This window comes from Rissa tridactyla, chromosome 3 (genome assembly GCF_028500815.1).
Source record: "Rissa tridactyla isolate bRisTri1 chromosome 3, bRisTri1.patW.cur.20221130, whole genome shotgun sequence".
NCBI classification, from domain to species: domain Eukaryota; kingdom Metazoa; phylum Chordata; class Aves; order Charadriiformes; family Laridae; genus Rissa; species Rissa tridactyla.
The window spans coordinates 109,981,707-110,006,553 of record NC_071468.1 but is presented as its reverse complement, the minus strand read 5'-3'; the positions used below and the strand labels follow the sequence as shown (position 1 = coordinate 110,006,553).

The following is a 24,847-nucleotide window of genomic DNA, read 5'->3' as shown; positions in this document are numbered from 1 at the left end:
TTCATCCTTACTGAGCTCATGATCAAGCAGCTAGTTCAAGACTCCTATTTAAAATGTACATTTTTCCCTTCTCAGAGTTACCCATATAACTCTTTCCAATTCAGTAAGACGACTGACTGTTTAAAACCTCCAATTTCACCAATATAAACTACCAGGAATTATTATGTACTTACCCAAACCAGATATGTTTATGGCTTTGACAGATTTCTTCATTTTATAGAGAACAGTTCGGTCAACATCCAGAGCCTAAAAAAAAAAGAGGAAAATTAAATGTGAAATGCTGGATTGTCCTCTGGTAAACTTGTGCCCTGGAAACCTTCTGTAATTATAACACTATTATGCTAGTTAACCTTATTTCTGTAATTAATAAATTACTTGCCAGTTGCTCCCACGTCCATCCATACAACCTATTCTGTCCTCTTGTCCATGAAAATACATCTTTTCTCTTTTGCTGGTGACCAACATCACATATACCCAGCACCGTCTAAAATGAAACTCTTTACACAATATCTTCTTCCTATGTTAAATTATTAAAAAAGCTTAAAACAGTTTCAACCCATCGTGTGTTCTGGCACTGCTGAAGAAACAAGCAATATCACTTCCCTAGGCAGGATATTAAAAATGGAATTTAATTTCAGTTTTCCTGGATAATTTAGTTAATTAATTGCACTCCCAACCATATGAACTTTCTTACTGCTATGCTGAACAAAATAAATTGCATATCTCTCAACTGTATTTCACATATTTTATCACTAGGCAAAGCTTTCACCAACACAACATAAAATTCAAGTTTAAATCCTGTCCAGAATACTCAAGCACTTATAACCAATTTGTTTCAAAGAAAGAAGTGGAAGTAGACAACCATTTTCTTACTGAAACAAAGACGGGCAGACCCAAAACCATACAATTGTTCTGGAATGGAGAAGTAGAATTATGATTATACAAATGATTAAAAAAAAGAATAGAAAAAACCTTTGTGAAACACCAAGAACATTTAAGTATGAGTTCCAGAGATGGTGATGTCTTTTAGGCTTCACTGAAGAACAATACCAAACACTACAAATTATATTATGCCAAGAGCTGTTTAGCATGATACATGCTAAAAAAGCAAACAAAAAGGACCAAATTAATTCCAGTTTCCATTCAGAAGTTTTCAGTGAATCGCAGCAGCTACACGTCTGACCTACCATTGTTTTATTGTTAATAATTTGTGTAAGAGAAATGATGTGGAAAAATCAGTTCCTAGGACCCTATCCAATTATTTTAACATACTGAATGCAAAAAGAAATATTATCCCTCATATTTATGGGAGTATTCTTAAACTGAATCCATTCAGACCACACATAGCTGGGCAAAATCTTTGCAGCATTCCGCGGAAACCAACAGATTTAGATGTTGCCTTAATGTTATAGTGCCACAGTATGGCTATATCCATTGGAACTTTTACCTCCAGCATCTTTATAGTTCACACCTGAAACATATTAGCAGGAGAAGTGCAGAGGCCTTTTCACCTGGAACTCTGAAGTACAGAGGAAGAAAACTTCTAAGAAAGCCCATAAAAGTCACACACCGCTCTATTCACTCTCTTCAGCCATTTGAAGCGCATCCACTATAACAACCCTGTATACAGTGCGATCTCAAAGGTTAGATTAGTCACCTGTCTGGATGGGAGTACCCGAAGTAAACTCCCTCATTGTGCGTTCAGTGATTTCTAAAAATAACCTCAGAAAAGCACCATCCGATCAGCTGACTACAGAGGAATGATAATTTCATCAACGACTGCATCAAAGGGCAATTACCCTCTTGGAGACGAAGCGAAAGGAATATCTCCAGCTACAAGTATTACAAATAACAGTCTGAAGAGAAGGCTGATGCCCAGAGACTTAAAAGTTATATATTCAGTTCCCAGCTAAGTCTCAGATTCATGTGTGCAGTTGATAAATTATTTAATCTCTGCATCTTTAGTTTGGGGGAGGGGGAGAAGAAAAAAAAAAAAAAAGCTGACAGTACTTCTTAAAAAGAAAAGAAGTGTTGGAAGGATAAACGCATTGGATGAATTATGAACTACTTGAATTACTGTGGTCAGGGACCCAGATAGACCTATGGATTCAGAAAAATATTCTAGCCCATCACTGCCTCAGAAAGCATAGACTCTCAGTAAGGGAAAATCTTCAAGTCCTCTTCCTCAACCAAAATAATCATTTTGGTGCGCAACTTCTCTCAAGCAACTCCCGATTTCACTGGGATTAGGCACTAGAAGAGCAAAGCCGTAGGGCACAGCATAGCCAGGGTCCAACAGAAACGCCAGCTAATGCCCTAACACACCAGTCATGACAATTCAAACACCCAGCTATCTCAGCCAGCCAGTCCACATAAAAATTCAAAACAAGGGTGACAGGAAAAAAAACCAAAACACAACCACAGACAGCACTGACGGCAACAGAACAAGCAAAACCTAAAACCCTAAGGTGGTGAAAATGTACAGGACTGCAGGCCAGGCTTCCTTGGGTCCTTCCTCCTTCTCCTGCCTGCCTTCTCAGCTGTGCCAGTGCAAGTGGTTGCAGGTATGTGTCATAAATCACTGGAGAGAAGCAATCCATGTTTAAAATGATGCAAGGAGGGAGGAAAAAAAAGTTATTTTCCAGTTGGGTAAATTTTCCAATTCCAGCTATCAGGCAGCCCCTTGATATAACACAACCCAACGGAAAAGACAATGGGAAAAACAGGAATGAGTAGGAGGACCAACATCCCCAGGTGTTCCTGATGAAGAATCCTCTAGGGACATTTCTGAACAAGAATTCAGAAGCTGCATGAGTGTAGCGAGTACTTTTACTATGCTGTTATCTCTACCAGTTACATTTATTTTTAACTCTTATTATTACATTAGTCTCAACATTTCTTCATATATTCATTCACCACAATAGAACAGGCTTTGTAAGTTCAGTTTGTCTGGAAACTGCTACCACATTTTTATGGTGATAGCAGACACTGAGCCTGTAGAATGGTGCTGAAACATCCAGGGATCCAATATGACTGAAGCAGAAAAACTATCCTGGTAGCAATGCATCCTACCCTCATATCAAGGCAACATGGACTCAGCTTGTTATTTCTTCCCTCTCTCAGTCAAAAAAGAAAAATACAAATTTGTGACAGTCAATACTCCATGCAATTTTATTTGCATATAAAACCTAAAAGAATATCATAATTATCAAAAAGAACAAACTGTCGCAGAAATAAACTATGTTTCTTTCTTCAAAAACATGTTGATTCAATTCATTGATGTGATTAATGAAAATGGGAAGAAATTCAGTAGTGAAGACTGCGAAGTTGTGTATTCAAGGGAAAATACATATATAAATTGACGGAAGTCAGAAAAAATTAAGGAGAATAAAGGGGTTTGGCTTACCAGATGATTGCAGAATCACCACAGGGTGCCAAAGTGATAACGCCGTGAGAAACAAAAACATTAAGATACAAGAGATCTCCTTCCACCAAAGGCAAGGAAACAAACAAAAAAATCACTGAATACTACATACTCTTTGGAATGCAAAAAAGGTGCAGGTCCAAAACGTTGGTCTAGACATGTCTTACATGTCTCTCTGAACCACTGGGTTTTTGACTCTGATAAACATGAAAAAATTACCCACACAAAATTGGAGGCAATGTAGGTGGTGTTCTCATCCACCAGTATGTGAAGCATGGAATGGAATGGAATGAAAAGTCTTTCTTGAACTGCTCTAGTTTTGTAATTAGATTACTGGGAATAAACTGTAGGAAACTTAAAATTGGCTAGCTTGAGCAGATAGCTAGAGGGAATTGGAATGTGCCCATTACCCAAATATAAATAAATAAAAAGCACAAAATGCTTAAATAAATAATTTTTATAAATTTAAAAGCACAAAATGTAGGAAGAACAGGCTGCCTTCCTGAAATGAACTCCAGTCACCCAAGGATGTTTGGGCTGTTATCTAGGCAACTAACGATCAATATGACTGTGTTTGGATAATATGGCACTGATTGCCCAAACTTTGTGCTTGTTCAGTTCCCCTGACGGACAGGCTCTAGGTAGCCTTCTCTCTCCTGAATGGAAAGGGTCCTACCTAAATTCCTTACTGGTGGTAACAAAGAGGAAAAAGGGATAAACCCCAAGAAATAGTTAAGCAAAAAAATAATGTTAGCATAAATAAAAATAGCATAATAAAATAGCATAATAAAAATAATGTTAGCTAAAAAATAATGTTAGCATAACACAAGAAGTTCCGTCTCAACATGAGGAAAAACATCTTTGCTTTGAGGGTGACAGAGCACTGGAACAGGCTGCCCAGAAAGGTTGTAGAGTCTCCTTTTCCGGAGATATTCAGAACCTGCCTGGATGTGTTTCTATCCAGCCTGCTCTAGTTGAACCTGCTTTGGCAGAGGGGTTGGACTAGATGATCTCCGAAGGTCCCTTCCAACACCTACCATTTTGTGATTCTGTGATAAGAACAGCTGAGTAAAAGCTGTACCTGAAGTATCTGCAACTAGGAATTGGGAAAAATAAATCCAATTCTGGAAAGCTTTCCAAACAGGAGATCAAGGGTGACAGATATCTAGACATTTTAAGAGGCACCTGAATAAATTTATGGAATATTATTATGCTTTTTCCTATTGTGGTAAGAAACTAGACTTGCTCCTCTAGGAGGTTTTTTCTTGTCCTCCATTCCTTTGTGAAATCTTTTGATAATGCTGCATTTAAGAGTGGCTAAGTAGCCTACAGACTACTGGATAAAATACTGAAAAATTTTGCATCTTTAATACTGTATTTTAATCTTGTTTATAGACCAAAAAATGGGGGGGGGACTTTGCCTTTGTTTAATTGTAAGATATTGGTGCTTATTCACAACTAGTGTTTCAAAGGAGTCACTTCAGCATAAAACTTGAAAATGTTGGCTCTTTGTCTTTAGTACATGTTTCCTCATCCTTTTCTTTGTCCAAATCTTAGCACTTAGAGATCAATTTAAATACCACTGTAGCTTTATTATACTTTGAATTTCTAATCCTATATTTGTTTCATAAATATACACACACTACACCGATGCACACACACACACACCATAACGCTACCCTACCCGAATTCAACTGCTTTGTGCACTTTCAGTACAGTGTCAGAAGCAGTGAAATTTAAAATGGCTTCTGACGTTGCACATTCTAGCATTACTTTTTCCTTTACCTAAAATGCCCGGTAAACTTCTGAACCAGAAGAAAAGTGACCATGTAATTCATATGGTGGGATCATTTTGTCCTCTCATGTAATCCTTCCAGTTTTGACTCAAGAAACTCTATCACAAGACTGTTTATTTTGGCATCTGTTTATTTCAGCCCAGTGTAGTCAAAGAGGCTGTATAAATCATTTTCATAGTCCCAACTCAGTTTCTACTGATGAGTGCTCAGACTTCCCTCTTGTTAAAAAAAGTAAATACACATTTGATTTATGGGAAAAAAACACCACACCCCGAATTCTATACAGTACATTAGAAAAGGAGTTACATTATTGTATGCAGTGTGAATTGAAACATAAACTCCAAAGTGACCTTCTTGAGCGTGGCCTGGTCAGTAGAATATTTTTCCGAAGACAGTATTTGTCTTCTGTTCATTTACTTTTCTGTGACTCCTAATGTTAATCTTGTGAAACCATTTTTAAGGTAAATTACATTTTAAATCAGAATCTATGTGGTGTTGCTGTAGAACATCTAGACATCACAGAGATCACTTGTTTGACAAGTTTAGAACAAATATGCTATGATCAGCTTGGTACTGATCTTGTTATCTCTCCATGAATTTCAAGGCTTCTAAAAAAAATGGCAATATTGGATTAAAATACATGAATGTTAGGAAATTTATTATCAAACCTGGTGCTCATATCAGTATTCTTCTTCAAAATGCATAGCTAGTCTCTCTTAAAATGGCATAGAAACATGATTTAGTTTGAAAACTGTTTTACCTTACAACATAAGACTACACAGTGAAAACGATAACAAAAGATGTCTATTTGCTACACTTGAAAAATCTGTGGTTTTTTCATTTTTCATGTTGTATCTTCAATTAGTTTATCTCTCTGTGCAGTTACCACACATGATCCTACACACCACAAAAAAACCCAACCCTAAAGTTACCTGCAATATATGATTATTTTTTATTAAATTGTAATTCATGTTGTTTTTTTCCTAGCAAGTTAAGGCTAACATTCTGGCACCCATCACAAATAAGCTTCGGACACACTGATAATGTATTTTTCACAAGGTATCCAGTAATAAAAGCATTAAGTATTTGGGGTGGCACAGGCTGAAAATTTCAAAATGACAATAATGAAGTAAATGTATTTCTGGGGCCCATAAAGCGTGTAGAAGCAACGATTCAAATAATTACACAAAATATTTTAAAGTCCTATATGCCTGAAGAGAATTTAACAACAAACATGTCTGCAATAGATATATTAGGGAGGGGGATAAACATATCAAAACAAACAGAAGAAAAAAACCCAGCTTTTAAAATAAGCACTAGAGAGAAGACTCAACTACCAGTGAAAGCTTTTTTCCTCATGTAGGAACAAGGTCCAGTTTCACTTGCCAAAGGCCAATTTCCATTTCAACTGCTTCAAAGCTTTCTACTCTGAACAATAAAATGTGCCAACTAATTAGAACCAACACATCTTACCAGGAAGAAATCAGTCTGAGGTTACTGAAACTTCCTGAAATGTTATTCTACATCCTACTTCATATGCCACAATCTGCCCTGACACTTTAAAAGATTTAAGCCCACTGGGAAATACAATGTTCAAACATTTCATTGCTGCTTCCCTAAAAAAAAAAAAAAAAAAAAAAAACAAAAAAAAAACACCTCAAAACTAGCATCAACCCAAAAATCTATATAATCTATATTGTTTAAATAGATCTGTGCAATATACACACTTCTTTCTTCTGGAAAGGGTATTGGCTCAAATTAATAAATATAGGTAATACATTTCAGGCTGGCGCAAAAAATTAATGCATTATTTGCTCTTTTCAGTGGAGTGGGGGGAAAACAAATTGTTCTATTTTTGTCATATTTAATTGGGGGAAGAAAAAAAGCAGGAAGGCAGAAACTGAGTAATTGAACATCCCAAAGATGATTTTGGCACCTTTTGCAGAACCAGAGGGTATGGGGAAAAAACAGGGCAGTAGCAGCATAAATGGAAAGTCCCCAGGCTCTAGTGGTTAGATGTTCATTAAACATCTTTTATGCCAAACTTGCAGCAGAAGTCTGGGTCTTTATCTTATGAAAGTGTCCTTACACCAGTGCCTTATTTCTTTGTGGCCCAGAAAATAATTGTTTATCTGTAGTAGAACAGAAAAATAGCCATACTGGGTCACATCAACACTCCATTTAATCCAATACCCTATATCGGTAGTGGCCAACAGCAGATGTTTAGGGCAGCAAGCAAAGCAAAGCAGATACACATCCTTCCCCGGGATAATCTCCCAGTTTCCAGCAATCAGTTTAAAAACAAAGGACTGACACACTCTCAACCAGAAACACTAGATAGCCCATCAGGCTATTCTGAAGAGAAACAAAGAAGCACGTTTGCTAAATCCAGTAAAGGGAAAGAAAAAAACTAAACTCGACTTCTCACAGCTCGATAGGAATACTTTCATGACCGCACAACAGCCTACTGTGGAAAGTAGTGAGGGAGGAAGGGGAAGCAGGAGGCCATCATCTTTGCTCTATTTTTTTTTTTATTTAAAACAGTTGAAAGTCCCTTAATACATTCCTTTCTTCTTACCCACTGCAGTTTCATTTTAGAAAGGCTAAAATTAACTATTTCACATTTTTGGTCATTTGGATGGGGTTTTTGCTGAAAATATTCAAAGAACTGGATCTGAATTTGTGAGAAGTCTCAAGGCAACCAATTTTTTTCCCTTTTTTCCCCCCTCCTTTTTTTAAAAGAAATAAAGAGTCAATTGGAACAACAACAACAAAAAATGCTTGAAAGTAGTGCTAAAGCAGTAAGAAATGCTTGGAAGTACTGCTAAAGCAGTAACAAAATTTTGGGAAATAAATCTTCAAGCCATCTGAAAAATAATCCTGCAGACAGGAACCTACGTGTTCTTCCCCATCCTGCACATCTAACTGACAAAGACACTGGCAAATAAACTATTAATAAACTAAACTAACCAACAAATAAAATATTAACATATTGACTTTAGATCCAATATAAACAATTATCTTAACCATTATATCTTTAAAACAAAATCTAATCTCACTCTCAGTTTTAGTAATTGTCATTAAAATATCAGGCTACTCAATAGCCATAAATCCTCCTGTACTTCACCCATTCCAGTATTACAGAATAAGTAATAATGCCAGAGGCTGCTGCAGACTCTGAACACAAATAGGAACATCCTTCCAAAAACAAAAGACGCAGGAACAAACTTGGTCAGTTAGTAAGGAAAAGTGAAGTGATTGAATAATTACTATAGAAACAGCAGAGCAAAAAATCAGCTCTTGTGCCTTACTGGACTGGTCTTGTTTAAAGAGTAACTACAGCAAGTTCTGAATACCCAGAAAGAACAGACGTTGGCTTTTCTGCTGTATCTTTACAGGCAATCTGATACTTGCTGTAATTAATCCTCTCCGACTCAAAAGATCAGAGATATCCACAGACATTCTATCTCAGTTGTTATTTTTCTATTAGAAATGAAAAACTGCCTACACTGCTGGTCTCAATCCACTTCCCTGTTACAGAAGGTGGTAAAAAACTTCCTAAATTATCTTATCCCCCTCCAAAATCCTCTTTCCATTCTCCTACTGTTATGTCATTTCCTCCCTCCATATATTAGTTTCTTTTCCTCCCTCCATGTATTAGTTTCTTTTCTAAATCCTCTCCAGTTTCTTTACACTGATCAGCTGGCACATTCAGGGAGGGACTGATAAAAAGAGTGGGGAAAAAACCTCATAGGCATAGTCTAAGGCAAGGCATTCTAGCCTCTGAACATATTCTAGAAGAATAATAATTTTAAAAACTTTAATTTAGGGTAATTACTTTATTTGGAGTGTGCATGTGAAGAAATGTTCCAGAACATTATATCCTACAGCAGCTATGACAATTCATTTGTCTAAATAAGGTCTTAGGTGTGAGACCTGTCTACTTAAGAGACTATGAAAGTACAGAGACAGACATGCAATAAAAAAGACAGGGTTTATGGCAGAATTGTCTCTGCAAAGTCCCTTTCCACAAAAGCATAATTTCTCCAGCATCTGGGTATGTGGTTCTTGTGGGCCCAATGCCAAGGCAGTCTGTTTGAATGAGCACTGGTCTATCTGGCAGAAAAATGTAGTAAACATTTCAGCTCTAAACTATTGCACATATAGCTAAGGGTATGCATGGTGGAAAGAAGTAATAGCACTGCATTGGGAAATTAATACTTGTAAGTAAAAGGTAATTCTGTTGCAAAGGTAAAAGATGGGAAAATTTGACACTACTGTATGTTGTATATAAAAACACACTTGAGCATAATGACTTTGTACAATGATATTATTTTTTATTAACACAAAGAAGTGATGCCTAAAAATCAGAATTCTCTAACAAACCACTTCTATCAGTAACGAGAAATCCCAATCAGAGGTTCACAGCCTACAAAATGTTACATCGTTAATACAAGTCACTACATGATACGGTTGCACACTAAACAAAAAAGGTGCTGTATCTGTGTATTAATCATTCCACTTCCACATGCTTTCCTTGCTACGTAAAATTGGAAATGCAACAGATACTTAAGCAGGGGGCAGACACCAAGCATTTTTGTTTAATAAAACCTCTTGCTTAAGAGAAAAGGATGGAAGCTGCCCATGCCAACTATTTCTCCAGAACACATCCACCTCCTGCATTACCCAATTTTTATACTGAGAAATAAATTTACTTCTCTTTTCATAATTTCACTACCAACATTGCAGCTATCTGCTTTCAAAGGCAAGACAACTAGACTTTAAATACAGATCTCATAAGCAATGTAATAGACTTGACACACTTACTCTTTACAGTGGCTCATTTTTAAACAAAGGGTGTGTAAATAAAACTCCCTTATTTATTATTTAATTGTTGTTTAATTTTCCAGTTGCACTAGCCAGTTCCTGATATCCTTAGCCATGTGTTTAGTATTACATGCTTCAACATCCTAAGGTATATCATTATGTAAAACAAAGTAACATAGATAACAAGATAAAGTTCCAGTGACGACTGTCCTGAACAGACAAGTAAACTTTACCATCCTTTTACCCATGTCAAAATTCGCTGGTCGTCAGCCTGCAAGAGACTTTCTCTAGCTTCATGTTTTTGCATTTCTGTCTGCTGTCAGCATCCATCAAAGCCCTTCATGGTTCAGAGCCCAGCTGTCGGAAGAGGCTGATCCTCACCCTGTATCGCTCAACAGCATTTACGATGAGCTAGGCTGATGGGATTTTCGTTCTGCAGATTTCTCAATTCAGTACTCTTTTCCCTAGTATTAAATCCTTTTATACACCATCAGAGCCAACAAGAATTAATCTTTGTGGAACATAATGCCCTTTTATTCTGCATATGACAAGCTTTTTGAATAGAGAATTTTTAGTTATTTATGGGAGTAATCAACAAATGAAACACTTTCCAGCTACTCAAGAGTTCCCATATCAATGGTCTAATTTGGTTTTAGTAGTCTTCAAACCCTCTACTTGAACCATGCAGACATCCTAGTTGCAATATCTACAAAAGTATGGAAAACTAAGCTTTCCCTATATATGATAACCCTTATTGTATGCACAGAGATCAACTGGATGCCATAAAATGACCTATCCCTCCCCATCCAGCACTCCTTTGACTTTTTCTTCATTTATCTTCTTTATTTATCCAATAATTCAAGGGATCAGAAATTAACCAAGAAAAGAAGAGTCTACAACAACATAGCACAATCAAATTTCAGTCTTAACAGGCCTCTGAGAACTTTTTAACAGAAATAAACAGTAAAATCTGTAATACAAACATCTTTGGCAGACAAACATATGAGGTAGCCATTCTGAAAGGGAATAAAAGGCACACAAACTTTATCTAGTTCATGATACACCTGGAACTTTTAGGACACCACACTCCCACAACAAAGAATGGCAGGTAACTAGAGGGGACTCCAGAAGAGACAAAGACAAATCACCTCAAATGTACCAAGTATTCCTAGGGAAACACTGAACCAGCCGCCAAAATTAAGATAAGCAGAGGTAAATCAAAACATCAGTCATCACCTACTATAAGGGTAGAAATTTATGAAAGGCATCTAGCTATAATACTGGTAGCATATGAATTACTACAGTTTAGTTTTCTTCAGTGAAGAGTTATTTCCTCTTACAATTTAATGCATTTTGTATGTTAACCTTTCCACTCCATTGGCCAATTCTCACATGAAAGCCCAGTGTCAAATGATAAAACTCATTTTCTCTTCAAACACCGTAAAGTTTTTTCTATTCTATAGTCAGTTCCAGACTTCAGCCTGTGATTTTCACTCCAACCTCTCTATAATTCAGTATACCACCTTTGAAAATCTCTGCATGGTCTCTCTGTATTAACACATTTTTTTCCCCATTAAAAAGTAACTAGACTTAGTAATTAACTAGTAGTTAACTAGTTAAAGTAATTAACAGCCGCTAATGCAAATATAAGATTAGCCAACTTATGGAAATCAGATATTTGATGTCAGTATCTTCCTGTTTTGGTTAAATGGGAAAAAGAAATTGCACTAATTTCATTTTGTTGATGCTTTATCACACTGTAGCTATCAGTAAAAAGCATGAGTTCTTGTTGTATAAATGCATAAACATAATATTGTATAAATTTCCTTTTGGGAATTTGTTTTTAAATGAAAGAATGCATCGAAACTGTCATATACTGTCAATCATTTTAGGTGCCCAAATAGAGAAATCTCAAGACACCACTACAGTCTTGAAAACAATGATCTTAAATTCTGCTGGAATTTCAACAGCTTTAAGTATAACTAAAATTAATAGTTCAGGCACTCGTGTCATGAAGTACAGCTTCCTAAAAGTGTAAGTGCATCTTAAATCACACAGTTATTAGTGTACCAAACAGTAGATATAAAACATCCATTTATATCATATTTGATGTAAAACTAAAAGTTTTCCTCACAGGGTGACCTTTGACAAAATAATTAGGGAGTTCATGTACGTAGAAGATATCTATATAATTGAGTAAACAGTACTTCTCTATACCACTGAGCATTAGGAAGATAAATTCATACACAGCCACTACCTAAGACAAAATACTGAACAAATTATGCTTTTAAAATTGAAGCAGTTTAGAACAGAGAAGCAGGTCCAGGCCTATCAGCACTTTTGTTATGTTCTTAAAAGAAACAGGAAACAGCTATTGAATCAACTGACTGAAACTGAAGAGACAAATGCCTGAACCTATATGTAACCAAGCACCATCACCACATCCATATGCCTTGGGGGCGGGGAAGGCAGTGGCAAACACTACCACTCCATCCCTAGCACAGAGAAGACTGACTGAAACTACCTACATGAAAAGCTTGTCATCCACAACCAGAGCAGTTAAGCAACAGAAGAGAATGAACTAAGCAAAAGAATGAATGAAACCAAACAAAAGGCAGCTTAGAAAAGATTTACTACTTCATTCTTCAATGCTACTCTCTTCAGCACAGCTAGCATCTAGGCTACATGGAGCTCAAAGTGTAGGAGGACTCTGCTGGTGTTTTTTCTGTTGTTGTGAAACATACACCTACAGTTCTGGAAAAAAAACCCTCGAATGATTAAAAACATGTGCTTTGCAAAACTCTATCCTGCATGTTTTGCATGTGACAACAGAGCAGGGGCTCTATGCTTGCAAGTGCTGAGGAAATTTCCACTCCTATTGCTGTAGCCAAACAGTAATCCTGTTTGATTGAAGGGGCTTAAAATGATTAGTAAATGCATTTGTTTCTAAGTTGACTTCCCTAGAATACAGTCTAAGTTTCCTTGAAATTGCATCTCCTAGGAAAGAAATCTTTCACTGACAAAGAACAGAAACCATAAAGCATGAGAAAATAATCCGTATGAATGTTCACGTCACTTCACTACTTTTTTTTCCCTTCCTATATGCCTTCTAAATGTAGAACAAAGCTTTCAGGAATGTAAAAGTAATTTGTTCAGCTCTAATCACTTCAGCTGTTTTGATGTATCTACAGGCATATTTAGCATAATGCCTAGACAGAATTATAGATTTCAGACTAGAACTACATTGATAATCTGATCTTTAATCAGGGATAGCTGAAGGGTCCACAAACAGCAGATGGTTCTATACACCATACTGCTCCAAGACAATGAGGAGCAGTTCAGCCTTTGCTCTCAATTCTCTATTTCTTTCCAGTTTAATGAGTCAGACGCTAGAATTTATACTATCAGTTCTTTCATGTTAACTTTTACAGCCACCTCTTAAAGAATATACTCCAAAGAAATACACTTCACTGCATAATGTCACTTCCATAGTAAATATTTTTGTGAAATGGAGTTCACATATAGAAAGAAGCAAATTTTTGAAATTCTGTCCAACACCTACTCACTTGAAAACAAAGCCTGCTACTGTAGATGAAAAGTACTGAAACACACTACCCAAGCTTATATCCTGCAAAGCAGCATTGCTCATAAGAAAAAAGCTATTCAGTTACAGCTCTGTATCTCAGTTCCTCCATCAATAAATTCTCCCCCATAAGGCAAATTATTTTCTCTTTCCAAATAAAATTGAAACATACACAGCAGCTAGAAAAGTCTGCATAATACTTAGTACTATGTCCCATTTTCTGGATATATAACATGCAGAACTCTTCTTCCACTCTTCTAAAATACAGGACAGGATGTAGCTGTGATATCACCCTCATCCACTTTCCTCTGTCACTATCCCTTCCCCATATCCCTGCCTACCTCCTTACTATACTGATCCTTTTATATTAGCCCTCCCTCCACACTCTCTGCGTTTTCATCCTACTTCCTGCATAAACACTGCCGCACTCCCCCTTCCTTTGCAGTTCCTGTAAATTATGATTCCTCTGAACTTCCTTAGACTTTTGATACATTTCCTTTTCCCCTCCTTAATGGTTCTGCCTATATGCCAGTTCCTGAGCTTCCATTCCTCACAGGCCATCACAGTACTTCTGCCTCTGGATGACTCTCTTGACTCCCAGTTTGTCTCGAATTCAGATTCCATTTCCTTGCTCTTCCCTTTTGACTGATCCTCATATTACCTCTTAGACATTTCAGCTATTACTTTCTGAGTCTTAGTTTTTCTTGTGTTCCCATTTTTTGTTGTTTCCTATCCAAATTTACTCCTCCACTTAATTCCTACAGTGATATAAACTTAATGAAAGAAGTCTGGAGTTAGTCCAAATAGAAGAAACTGGTGGTCATCTTGATCACAGAAAAATCTCATATCTAATACCAAAAGTCTTCCAGCTTATCTGTCTGCACCGAGAACAACTACACACATAAGCATTTTGCATACAGAAGAGCTTGAGTTTGGTGCTAACACAAGTGAGATGGTTTTGGGGAAAAGGCTAGGAAAAAAAGAGAGAAACAATCTAACCATCAGCTTGCAACAAAATCAAGTTATGAACACCAAACTTCTGTTTGTCACATAACTTGATCTACATTTTCCAAATGGATTTAAGGGAAAAAAAAAAAATAATCGGTCTCAGTTAAAATGGACCAAAGCAGAGATTTCAACTTTGCACAAAAGCTGAGTTTAATCACCCTTTAAAGCTTTACAAGTATGATATTCAGTAATTCTGGTTTTCCATAAGAAACTGACAGCACCAATGCAAGAGGAAACAAGGAGCCACACAATTTCTCCTGATGTGAAGTTCTTGCACATCTGACTAATGCTACAACTCAAAAAATGAAAGCAAACATGAAAGTACTGTCTTCTTGCATACAGTGGCAGCTGCTGTAAATACTTGTTTACAGTATTTTTCAAGCACTTATGGAAGCAGGAAAGGGAACCGGTTACTTTGCTAGCCTGCCACTCATCCAGGGACACTTGCAATCTTTGAGTATGAGCATCTCTCCTCCTCAATTTAACAGTCATGGTCTGCAGTTCTGCATCCACTACAATCATTTTTACTAGCTGTAAATACTTCTCCTCTTCTCTCCATCCCTGTTTTTTTAACCCCTGTGCTTAAATTGGATATCATCCTAGTCTTCAGAGGTTTTGTTAGGAGCATTTGCCAGTTACCATCCTATTTTTTCAGAATCCTGGAAAACATGTTAACCAGCCCCAACAAACTGCCTGCTTTAAGCCCACAGTTTTGTTTATCACTTTGCTTACTTGTATCTCTATTACTGCTATCCATTCTACCTTCTCCCACACTTTGAGCTCAAAAACTGCAGCAGAGCACTCATTTAGATTTGTCAATACCTAAATTATCTTTAATACTACAACATTCTAACTGTGTATTATCCTTTTTCTCCTCGCAACTCTATGTGCTTCAAGAGTGTTTTTGTTTTCTTTACTGCCTGCCATCATTCCTAAAGAAAACTGACTTTTGAAAATTTGTGGTTTATCTTTACACATACTCTTTAATGCAAAACTTTCCTCTGACTATCTGGCTTTTTCTTCCCATTTCTGGCAGGTTCTGGCAGGCATTTGTGACATTCTTCTTGGGGTGTTTCAAATCTATAGTTTTTCCCATCATTTTCCCCCTTCTTGGGATACTTCATTAACATTCTTCATACTTTAGTACATACACTCTTCAGTTCTGCTGACCTCACTAGCTCTCAGCTTAATGACTTTTTCCCTAAATATAATTCTTTTGTTTGTTTTGCCTTGCTTTTGTTTTTAGTTTCTTTATTTTGCTTTTAGTACACAGTGAATTGAGCCCCAACCATTCAACAAACACTTCACTTTTTTCCAGTCTCATCCGCAACATGCACTTGATTCCTGCCTTTAAATCAGTTCTCAATTAGCTCCTCCTGCTTCTGTTTCCTTCTGTAGAAGCCAGTATCTTGGCTTGTCACAGATGCCTGACCATAACCTGGCTGAAATACAGCTCTTATTTATTCCTCTTGCACTCTTCCCCCATACTTGCAGTGTTAACCAACAGCTGGCTTTACCAGACCATAACTAACAGGTTCTCTTAAACTGAAACCTGTCTACCATCAATGACCCTTCTGCATAGTATCTCTAAAATACAGTCTTTCACTCTAAGCTAAAGGTTTTTATCCACAATCTCATAATTTAATTTTCATTATTGCAACATCCTGGCCTTGACAAATACAGTCTTCTTCAGTCACATCCGCTCATGATACTAAACCTTTTGGTTTGTCTTCTATGCAATGAATCCCTTTCCATACTTGTAACAGCACTCTCCTTTGTATCAAATGTAAGACAGTGGTCTTTGATTCTAATACTTATTAGTAGGCAACATCAATGATCTCTCTTTATATTCATGATTCCTTCTCACTCTGATCAGACTAACTCCAGCCACAAACACCCATTTGGGTTTTTTTTAGAATCACACCTTCATGTTTTCCTACCAGTGCTTAGTTGGGACTTTTCTTACCAACACTTACATTTTATAGCATCTACAAACTCACTGAACATAGAATGGGAAGGGGAGTGAGGATGGAAGATACCTCCACAGCTGGAGAAGCTGCAGAAAGATTTCATTCAGAGAATGTCTCTTCTTCCCTCTCTAGGAACTTCATGAAGAATATAACATTTATCTAGAGCCAGTGAGGACTGAGGGCAAGTGAAGACTCTTGCCACTAGCCCATCCATGAGAGACACCCCAGCCTAGCATGAAGTCCATCTGAGCCCCAGCTATGGCTTAGTACCATGGACAGGGCTGGGCCAAGGCTGCTGCAAAGGGGGTAAGGCCAGGGAGCTCCATGGAGGTAGGGCAATGCACTGATAACCTCTGCAGCAAGGGATTTTCAAGAAATTAGGAGATGTAAGGAGACTGCAAACATCAAGAATGTATAGAGAAGCTTGATACCCAAGACAAGAGAGGGAAGAGCTAACCTAAATACGGCTAGGCCAAACTTTTCTGGAGCTTCAGGTCCAAAAGTTGTTTCTGGAGAAATGGGGCAAACAGATCACGTTGGTTGTTAAGAGTGAGGCTCAGAAGCTGGGGTGGAGAAGTTTAGATAGGGAATGGTTGTATGCAATATATATATACACATATATACACACACATATGTAAGGTGCAAATTATCAAAAAAGAAAATATTTAAGAGTTGAACTAAAATGTTTGAGAACCACTACTTGAATGCATATGAATAAAAAGAAACCACTTCACAGTGGTTCAGCTACACACACAGTACACTAGTCAAGTGCACCAAGTTTGGGTTTTTTTTTTTTGATTCCTCCACCTATATTCATCAGCCATGTTCACTTTACATGTGAACTATAAGTGCTTTGGAGCAGGGATTAAGTTTTTGTCCTGTGACTTTGCAATACCTTTCAGAACAAAGGCCTCACCTTTACCTAGCGTTGCTGTATATTATGGCACACGAGAATGACATGAAGATGAGAAAAGGAAGTGAAGGTGGGTTAAACCTAAGCAGAACCAGTTACTTTCCACGTCTACTCTCTTAGCATCAGCATGAAGTACACTAAATACAGATATGATGATTCTGAGAAATGCAGCGGCACTAGGGCAAAAAAAAATAAAAATCAGAAAACAAAACCCACAGTTAGTAAAATACTTCAGAAATTTACATATTTTCCACTGATCCTCCTATGGGGAATGAGGGCATTTGATAACAGTAACCAGATGTATCATCGAACGCGCCAAAGTAAGGTGCACAGCAATCTACTTACATGAGCCGAAATTGTTTTAACTGACTGCACATTGTCTGTATTTTAAAGGTGTAAGGTTTTTTAAATTTTTAAATTAAGGTATTTTAAAATATGCACAAAGCTCCAGGTGAAGACCTACAGTTTAGCTCCTGTATTTCTGCAATTGACATCCTCTGTATTTCTCACAAAAAGAAAAAAATTCCCACACTCCTTTTGAAATCATCCTCCCGTTTGTGTCATAATGACTTTTCCAGAAACCTCTTTGGATGCTGATGACAGAGAATTACGATTCCAAAAAGGAAGAAGTGAAACAAGAAAAAGTTTTAAACTTCATGTATTTATGCAACTGTATTTAGTAATGAAGTAAGAAAAGTGTGCAAATAAGTTCTACCAAAGAGCACATCATAGTAGGCATGAAGGTATATTTTATTAAAAGGAAATATATAAATAATAGGAGTAAATTTCGCAAAAAGCACTACAATATACGACATTTCCTACTGCTTCTAAAATTATACAAAACCACCTTCTTCACATAGCTTTCAAAAGCAAGTCACGATCACATAGTATAGGAAGACAGAACTCCAGTCCTAAAGACTTAACAAGCAAAATATACATGATGGGGAAAGTATAAATTTTAAAAACACACATGTGCATGCATGTATCCAGTCTCATATTTGCCGACCCTACCAAGCTGTTATCACCTCTTGTCTTGGTTAGCTTTGCAGAACCAAAATGGAGCAGAGAGAATTACAGAATTTTAACATACAAGAGGGAACAAAATTTAATAAGCATTGATCCCTTACACCTCTCCAAGCCAGCTGAAAACTGCAGGACTGCCTTAGGTGGCAGGAAGTTGCTACCATTTCTGATACAAAGACTTGTGTTATAAGTGACAGTGAGGAAGAAAAGGACTTGATAACAAAATGACATGCTGCATTCCTAGGAGTGGAAATTACACACACACACACACACACACACACACAAATCTTTTAAATTGTAAACTAACAGAAACATTGAGGTGCAATAATCATGGAACAGGACCTGTAGAACAATGGCAATCAGAGACCTGAAATTACAAGTTATGGCTTTAACATTAATTTTACAGAAGTTCCTGGAAAGCGGCTTTTAAATAGATCCCAAACAATAAAATCTATTTCTATCCGGGCAACTAAGACCAACTTTGGTACCACTGTACTGTTTCTTTTTGTTGTATATTTTACATCTTTCCACCACACATTTGTCCTGTGCACTTCCTACAACACATTCATCCCAATAGCAAAGTGCTACTTTGCTGGGGAGGGTGTTACAGTAACCTATTAAACTTGTCTCAATGTTTCCTTTCTCCTCTCTTTATAGGGAAATCTGAGCATACAGTGAAGGTTAAGTAGGCAGGGTAAACTTCGCACCTAAAGTCCTGACTTAGATGGAAATGTCTTCAGCACATGAACTGTCTGCTACTCTCTGTTAACATAGTAGCCTGCACAATAGCCCCCGACCCTTCTTTCTTGGTCCAGAAGCGCTGGACCACGATAAACAGGTAGAATAAAAATAAGTAGGTAGGATATTTAGGGGCTTCAGTTCCAACCTTTATTGTAAAAAAAAAAAAAAAAAAAAAAAAAAAGTGGCACACTTGGACTCTATTCATTAAATCACTCTATGAAATAATTTCTAAAAATCTGTAACGATCACAGCTATTAGGACCACTCTGCAGGCTCCATTACAGTTTAGGGACTATTTTATTTAACTTATAGGACGTAAAAGAGAACTGTATGTTCTAAGTAATAGCAGTACTAAAATCAGATTTTTAAGCATTCATAGCTTAATAATGGCACCACACATTTTAGAACCTGGGACCTTTAATAGAAAAAGTCAACTAAAAAGACTGCATTTGTCAGACTGGATTACTGATTTCAGGCAACCCCTCCCCCAATCATGTGACTATGCTCTGCACCCTATCAATTAAAACTTGTTTAATCTTAGTGACTATCATACATGCAAAGATTAAACAGTAACCTGCAAGGGCACCTGTGGCATATACTGCTCACTTGTAATTTTGTTTTAGCAGAAGCTAAAGATTCCCAACATTTTGCTAAGCAACATCCTAATCTGAGAACAATGCAGAAATTATATGATTCCTTTTCCTTTGAAATCACGTTGTGTTCCACAAGCATGCCTTTCCTAATCCCTTTTTCAATACCGAGAGCAAAGGATGAGATTTTCTCTCCAAGTGTTTGAACAGGCACCAGTTCCCAAACTGCAATGCAGGCGCTTCTGGTGGTCTCAAAGGCTATGATCCGAGGTCTGTAATCAGTGCATGCAACCACATAAAACAGTAAAACTCAAAAGTATTTTCCACTGATACTAAAAATCAATCATATTCTGCAACTGACAGAGGTCAGTTAATCCAAGTTCAAAAAACACCAATTTAAGGCAATACCATTGCCCACAGAGACATATCGGCAAATTATACACTTATAATTGTCCAACATCTTATTGATTTCCTCACTTAACAAGCCTTTTCCACTCCATCAGCGAAAGCAAGGCCTCATTAACTAAACTTTTAAGACACTATTAGATACCTGCTAATTTACCAAGACAGAATTACAAAACTGGTAGCCAGCAGTGGTAATGATAAGCACAAAAGACTTCCCATTGGGATCTGGAAACAGATATCTGTGTTTGTGCAGAGCTGAGCTCAGGCTATCAAGTCCCAGTAGCCCCCACCTCCTCTGCTTTTGCAGTGCCTCCCCCTGTGCCTCTGCTTCCAAGGGAGGCTTGGGAGACTCAAGCTGGCTTCACGCAGGCAGTTGCATAGTCCACTCCAGAACCAGATTTGCTGGGAAAAGCAGTTAAGAGACATCCTCAAATATCAGTATTAACCAGCTAATTTGATTTAATACATGTATACAACATCCTGGAAAATGATAACTTAACTGTCTTCAGTTAATAAACTAGCACTTACAGTCACTTGTTCAAATCAATGCATATACAATGCCAGCAGTCAGCAGGGTTTCAACTTACCTATTAACTGTTTTGAGTAACACATTCCCTAAACCATACACAACCAGACTTCCTAGTTTTCAGAACCGTACTGTTTACTGCAACGCAGCAGCGCACACTGGAAAGGGATGCTTCACAGTACTGGTGATACTGGAAATGGAAACAGGTTCTATTACCTGTACATTTTTAGACTTTACTAAGTCTTAGTTCATAACAAGCTGATGAACTAATTTTTGCCTAGCCTTTTAGAAAAAGGTGCTGAACACTGACTTCTCTATTACACAACATATAGACCGCTTTTTATCAAAGGATCACATTTAACCTGAAAAACCAGGCAGACGTCATGCTAAAGGACCTGCATATTTCCAAACCAAAGAAGTTTAAGTCTGAAAAAAGATTTCACAGTTTTGAAACCATGAAAATTTATATGGTGCTCTTGCTAAAGCATAAAGAAAAAAATTCAGGAGTAATTTCAACACGTGCTTTAGGACAGCATCACAGAGACAGCAACTGCTGATATTTTGCCAAAAGTGCTAGATAGATCAATACTATTAAGAACAGTTACAGCCAGTGCAATCTTTCATCTCCTGCCTTGCAAACTTTACTTAGCTCTGTAAGACACTACGTACATTCTTTATCATCATTATCACAAAAGATCATTTTTGTACCTAAGCTAGCAGACAGTACCTAATATCTGAAATATGCAAAGACACAAAGACAGATTTAACATACTGATTGAGTTTCTTTAAAATCCAAACAGTAGTGTATCAGAGATATGCCACAAAAACAAATGCCATGCAGACAGATTAAATAAGAAAGGAATCCACCATATTAAAATTTTTAAACGAATATCATTCTCTTAACATAAAAGAAAGGTTTTCAAGATGCAGCTTACTGAGTTGAATCTTTAAAAGACCTTAAGATATATGTTCCAAATTTCATGCCATCATATCTAAATTTTGTATCATCAGATGTGAAAATGAAAAACAAAAAAATTTTTGCATGTTTTTTCTGAGAAATGACATGACATTTTTGCAACCATACTGCTTTAGAAATCGAGGCTCAGAGAATAACCAATTTTTGTGAGACTTACAATAAAAAAAATCTCTAAATTTAGCAAAACTGCTTTTGACCCAAACGCTTACACTAACTTCAGTTTTGTGTTGATCAATTATTAGGCAGGTCTACCTTACAACTAAAATGATTCACTATTATAAATATTCTTTAAGAAAAAGTGTCTTTGATACAGAATTGTTGATCTTAAGACTATCAGGTTAGTAAGGTATAATTAAATCCAGGCATTTAAGTGCAAGCTTGCAGGGAGGAAAATTACCTCAGGAACAAAACAGTAATTCCTTCTGTGCAGATTATTTTGAATTCAACTCCTTGCTTTAGTGGTTTTGGGAACTGGCAAAACAGGAAAATCTTGAAAAGGGTGTTTAAACACCTAACCTGGGTTTTGTTCACTTAAGACACGTTAATAATCCATTGCTAGTGGCAGTTCTTTTGTAAGAAGGGACATCAACTACTGACAAGATTCTTTTTGCTGAAGAGGCTCTTTTTAAAATATGTGCTTAGTGCAAAGCAAATCAACTAAACACACACTGTAAGAACTGATGTAACAGGTAGATGGAGCAAATTAATCTGCATCACAAGTAAGATTCCCCCCCCCTCCCTCCCACAAGTTACTTCAGAGAAGCTGCTAGAGGAATCAAGATACACAGACGCTTCTCATTTCATTGTGCGTATATGACTGGGATGTGGAATGTGCTCTCACTGTGTTCAGACCTGTCCCAGATTTCCCTCTGATTTGAAACAGGAGGGAAAAAGAGTCTCTCTCTCCCCAGCGCTGGCAGCCACCCTCTGAGGTAGGGAGGGCTCTGACCATCGGGTTCAACGGCACGTTTCGAGTATCTTTAAAGACAGAAAACCAAACAGCGCTCTTGGCGAGACAAAAGCGGCTCACATCAAGTATCCGCAGCCCGGGCTGCCCAAGGGGAGGCAAAAAAGCGGGGGCTCCGTCTCCCGCACCCCCCGGGGACGGGCCGGCATCGCCTCAGCGCCCCGAAGGAGCGGCTCCCGAGGGAAGGCTACCCTAAAACATATGCCCGGGGGTGGTGGGGGGGAAGGCGTTCAAATTTCTACGTGCGGGGACTGGAAAGGAGATTAAATCCCACCTGTGCCGGGAGGCTGACATACACACAGACGGTGGAAAGGACATTCCAGCCCCCCGTGCCGCCGGGGCCCAAGCCCCACAGGGCAGCTGGCGGGGCGGGAAGGAGGGGCCGCGGCGCTTCAGGTGTGATTGTGAAGGAAGGGGGAGGCTGGAGAGCACCGGTCCCCCCCCAGGTAGCAGGGCAGACGGGCGGAACCCATCGGCTCGGAGCTGCTCGGGCGCCGGGAGAGAGAAAGGAGGGCTCGGGCTCCGCTGCCCCCCGGGCTGAGAGGAGCGGGGGGCGACTGGCGCCCTGCCCCGCCGAGCGGGAAGGCGGAGCAGGATCCCCGCGGACCGGGGGGCAGTAGCTACTCAGCCCTTCCCCCCCAGCTTCTTTCCCCTCTCCAGCCGGGCGAGCCCCATTTCCTCTCAGCGGCAGCCGAGGGCGCTCCTTGGGGCTGGGCGGGGAGAGGGAGCGGCAGGAGCCAGCGCCGGTAGCGCCTTGTTCTCTGCTGCCGCCGCGGCGGCGGGCAGCCAGGCCGGAGGGGGCCGCGCCTCCCCTCCCCTCCCGGGGCTCACCTCTTCGATGGCCGCCACCGTGTTCCTGCACTGGGCCATCCGGGTGGTGAAGTTGGAGGCGGTAGGTGACTTGTAATCCTCATTGGTCTCGGACACGAATTCCGACACGGAGATCTGGTCCGGCATGGCGGGGCGGGGATGGGAGGGGAGAGGGGAAGGGGTGGGGGGGGGGAAGCAGGCGGCTCCGGGGGGAGGGGAGGGCCCAGGGGGGGCTCCCCCCTCACATCGCTCGGCAACCGGCGGCGGCGGCGGCAGCGCCCTCCTCACAGCCCCGCCGTCTGGAGCGGTGTTGTTCCTCCGTCGCCACACAAGGAAATTCCCCGCACCCACACTACTCCTCCTCCTCCCCGCCCGGTCACGCAGCACCGGGGGCCGGGCACACGCCCAGCGGCGAGCGGGGGGGGCGGCGGCGGCGGCGGGAGCTGCCTCCACACCCCGCCCTCCCTCTCGCTTTCTCCCTCCCTCACACACACAGGGCGGAGGCGGGCCGAGGCGCGGCCGCATGGACACCCCCCTTCACTCTCTCCGCACGCACGGAGAAGACCTGCAGCCACGGCACTCGCCCCCCGCCCTGAGAAGATGGCGGCCCCCTCCTTCCCGCCCTCCCGGCGGGGAGAGAGGAGAGGGCAGACACGAGGAGGCGGGGGGACGACAACAGCGCGGGTCCAACGGCAGGCACCGGATGGGTAATCCCAGGGACAGGCAGGACAAATCCAGCCGTGTTAATTAAGATCGTGTTCAACAACAAGAACCCAAGGGCAGGGGAAGGTGAGGTGCGATGCCAACCTGATGCGAGAAGGGACGGGTGGGGGCTCACAGGTCTCCGTGCCTTCCCCGCCGTGGCTGCCCGACAGTGACAGGGACAGCCTCTTCCCTCACAGTGCACAATCTATATTTCAACAGCCTAATCTCTTTTTATGAGTTCGCTGCCTAGTTTCGAGGTACCAGAAGTTAAGAAATGCAGTCGTTTCCCAAGAGGTCTGTGCAAAAATACTGTTAGGCTAAGTAACATTTATATCTGAATTCTTAGAAAGCTTTTTCTGTACTCGAAGAGGAAGCATGGTTATCAGAGGAGGAGACACTTTGTCCCTTGATATAAAGCCAAAAGGATTAATCGAGGCAGAAAGTGCAAACCTTGGCCCCAGCAGTGGCGTTGGTGACTCGCAGCAGAAGGGAGATTGGCGAGGTGTCACCGAGCAGGCACGGTGCTTACTTGCCTTGGGAATACAGGGATGCGATGCCTAGCAGTGGTTTCCCTTGGCCTCAAA

At 39.5% G+C, this 24,847-nt stretch overlaps 1 protein-coding gene across 2 annotated transcripts in view; it reads right to left on the bottom strand.

Annotated features, from left to right (window-relative positions):
• ASAP2 (ArfGAP with SH3 domain, ankyrin repeat and PH domain 2) overlaps positions 1 to 23,728 on the bottom strand; it is a 90,535-nt gene extending 66,807 nt beyond the window's left edge. For both annotated transcript variants that reach the window (XM_054193950.1, XM_054193951.1), the window contains exons 1-2: positions 23,580 to 23,728; positions 174 to 246 (exon numbers count right to left, since the gene is read on the bottom strand). In XM_054193950.1, coding sequence (XP_054049925.1) covers positions 174 to 246; positions 23,580 to 23,705 — 199 coding nt within the window. In that variant the 5' untranslated portion in view covers positions 23,706 to 23,728. The remainder of the gene's footprint in view (positions 1 to 173; positions 247 to 23,579) is intronic.
• Between the last annotated feature and the right edge of the window lie 1,119 nt (positions 23,729 to 24,847).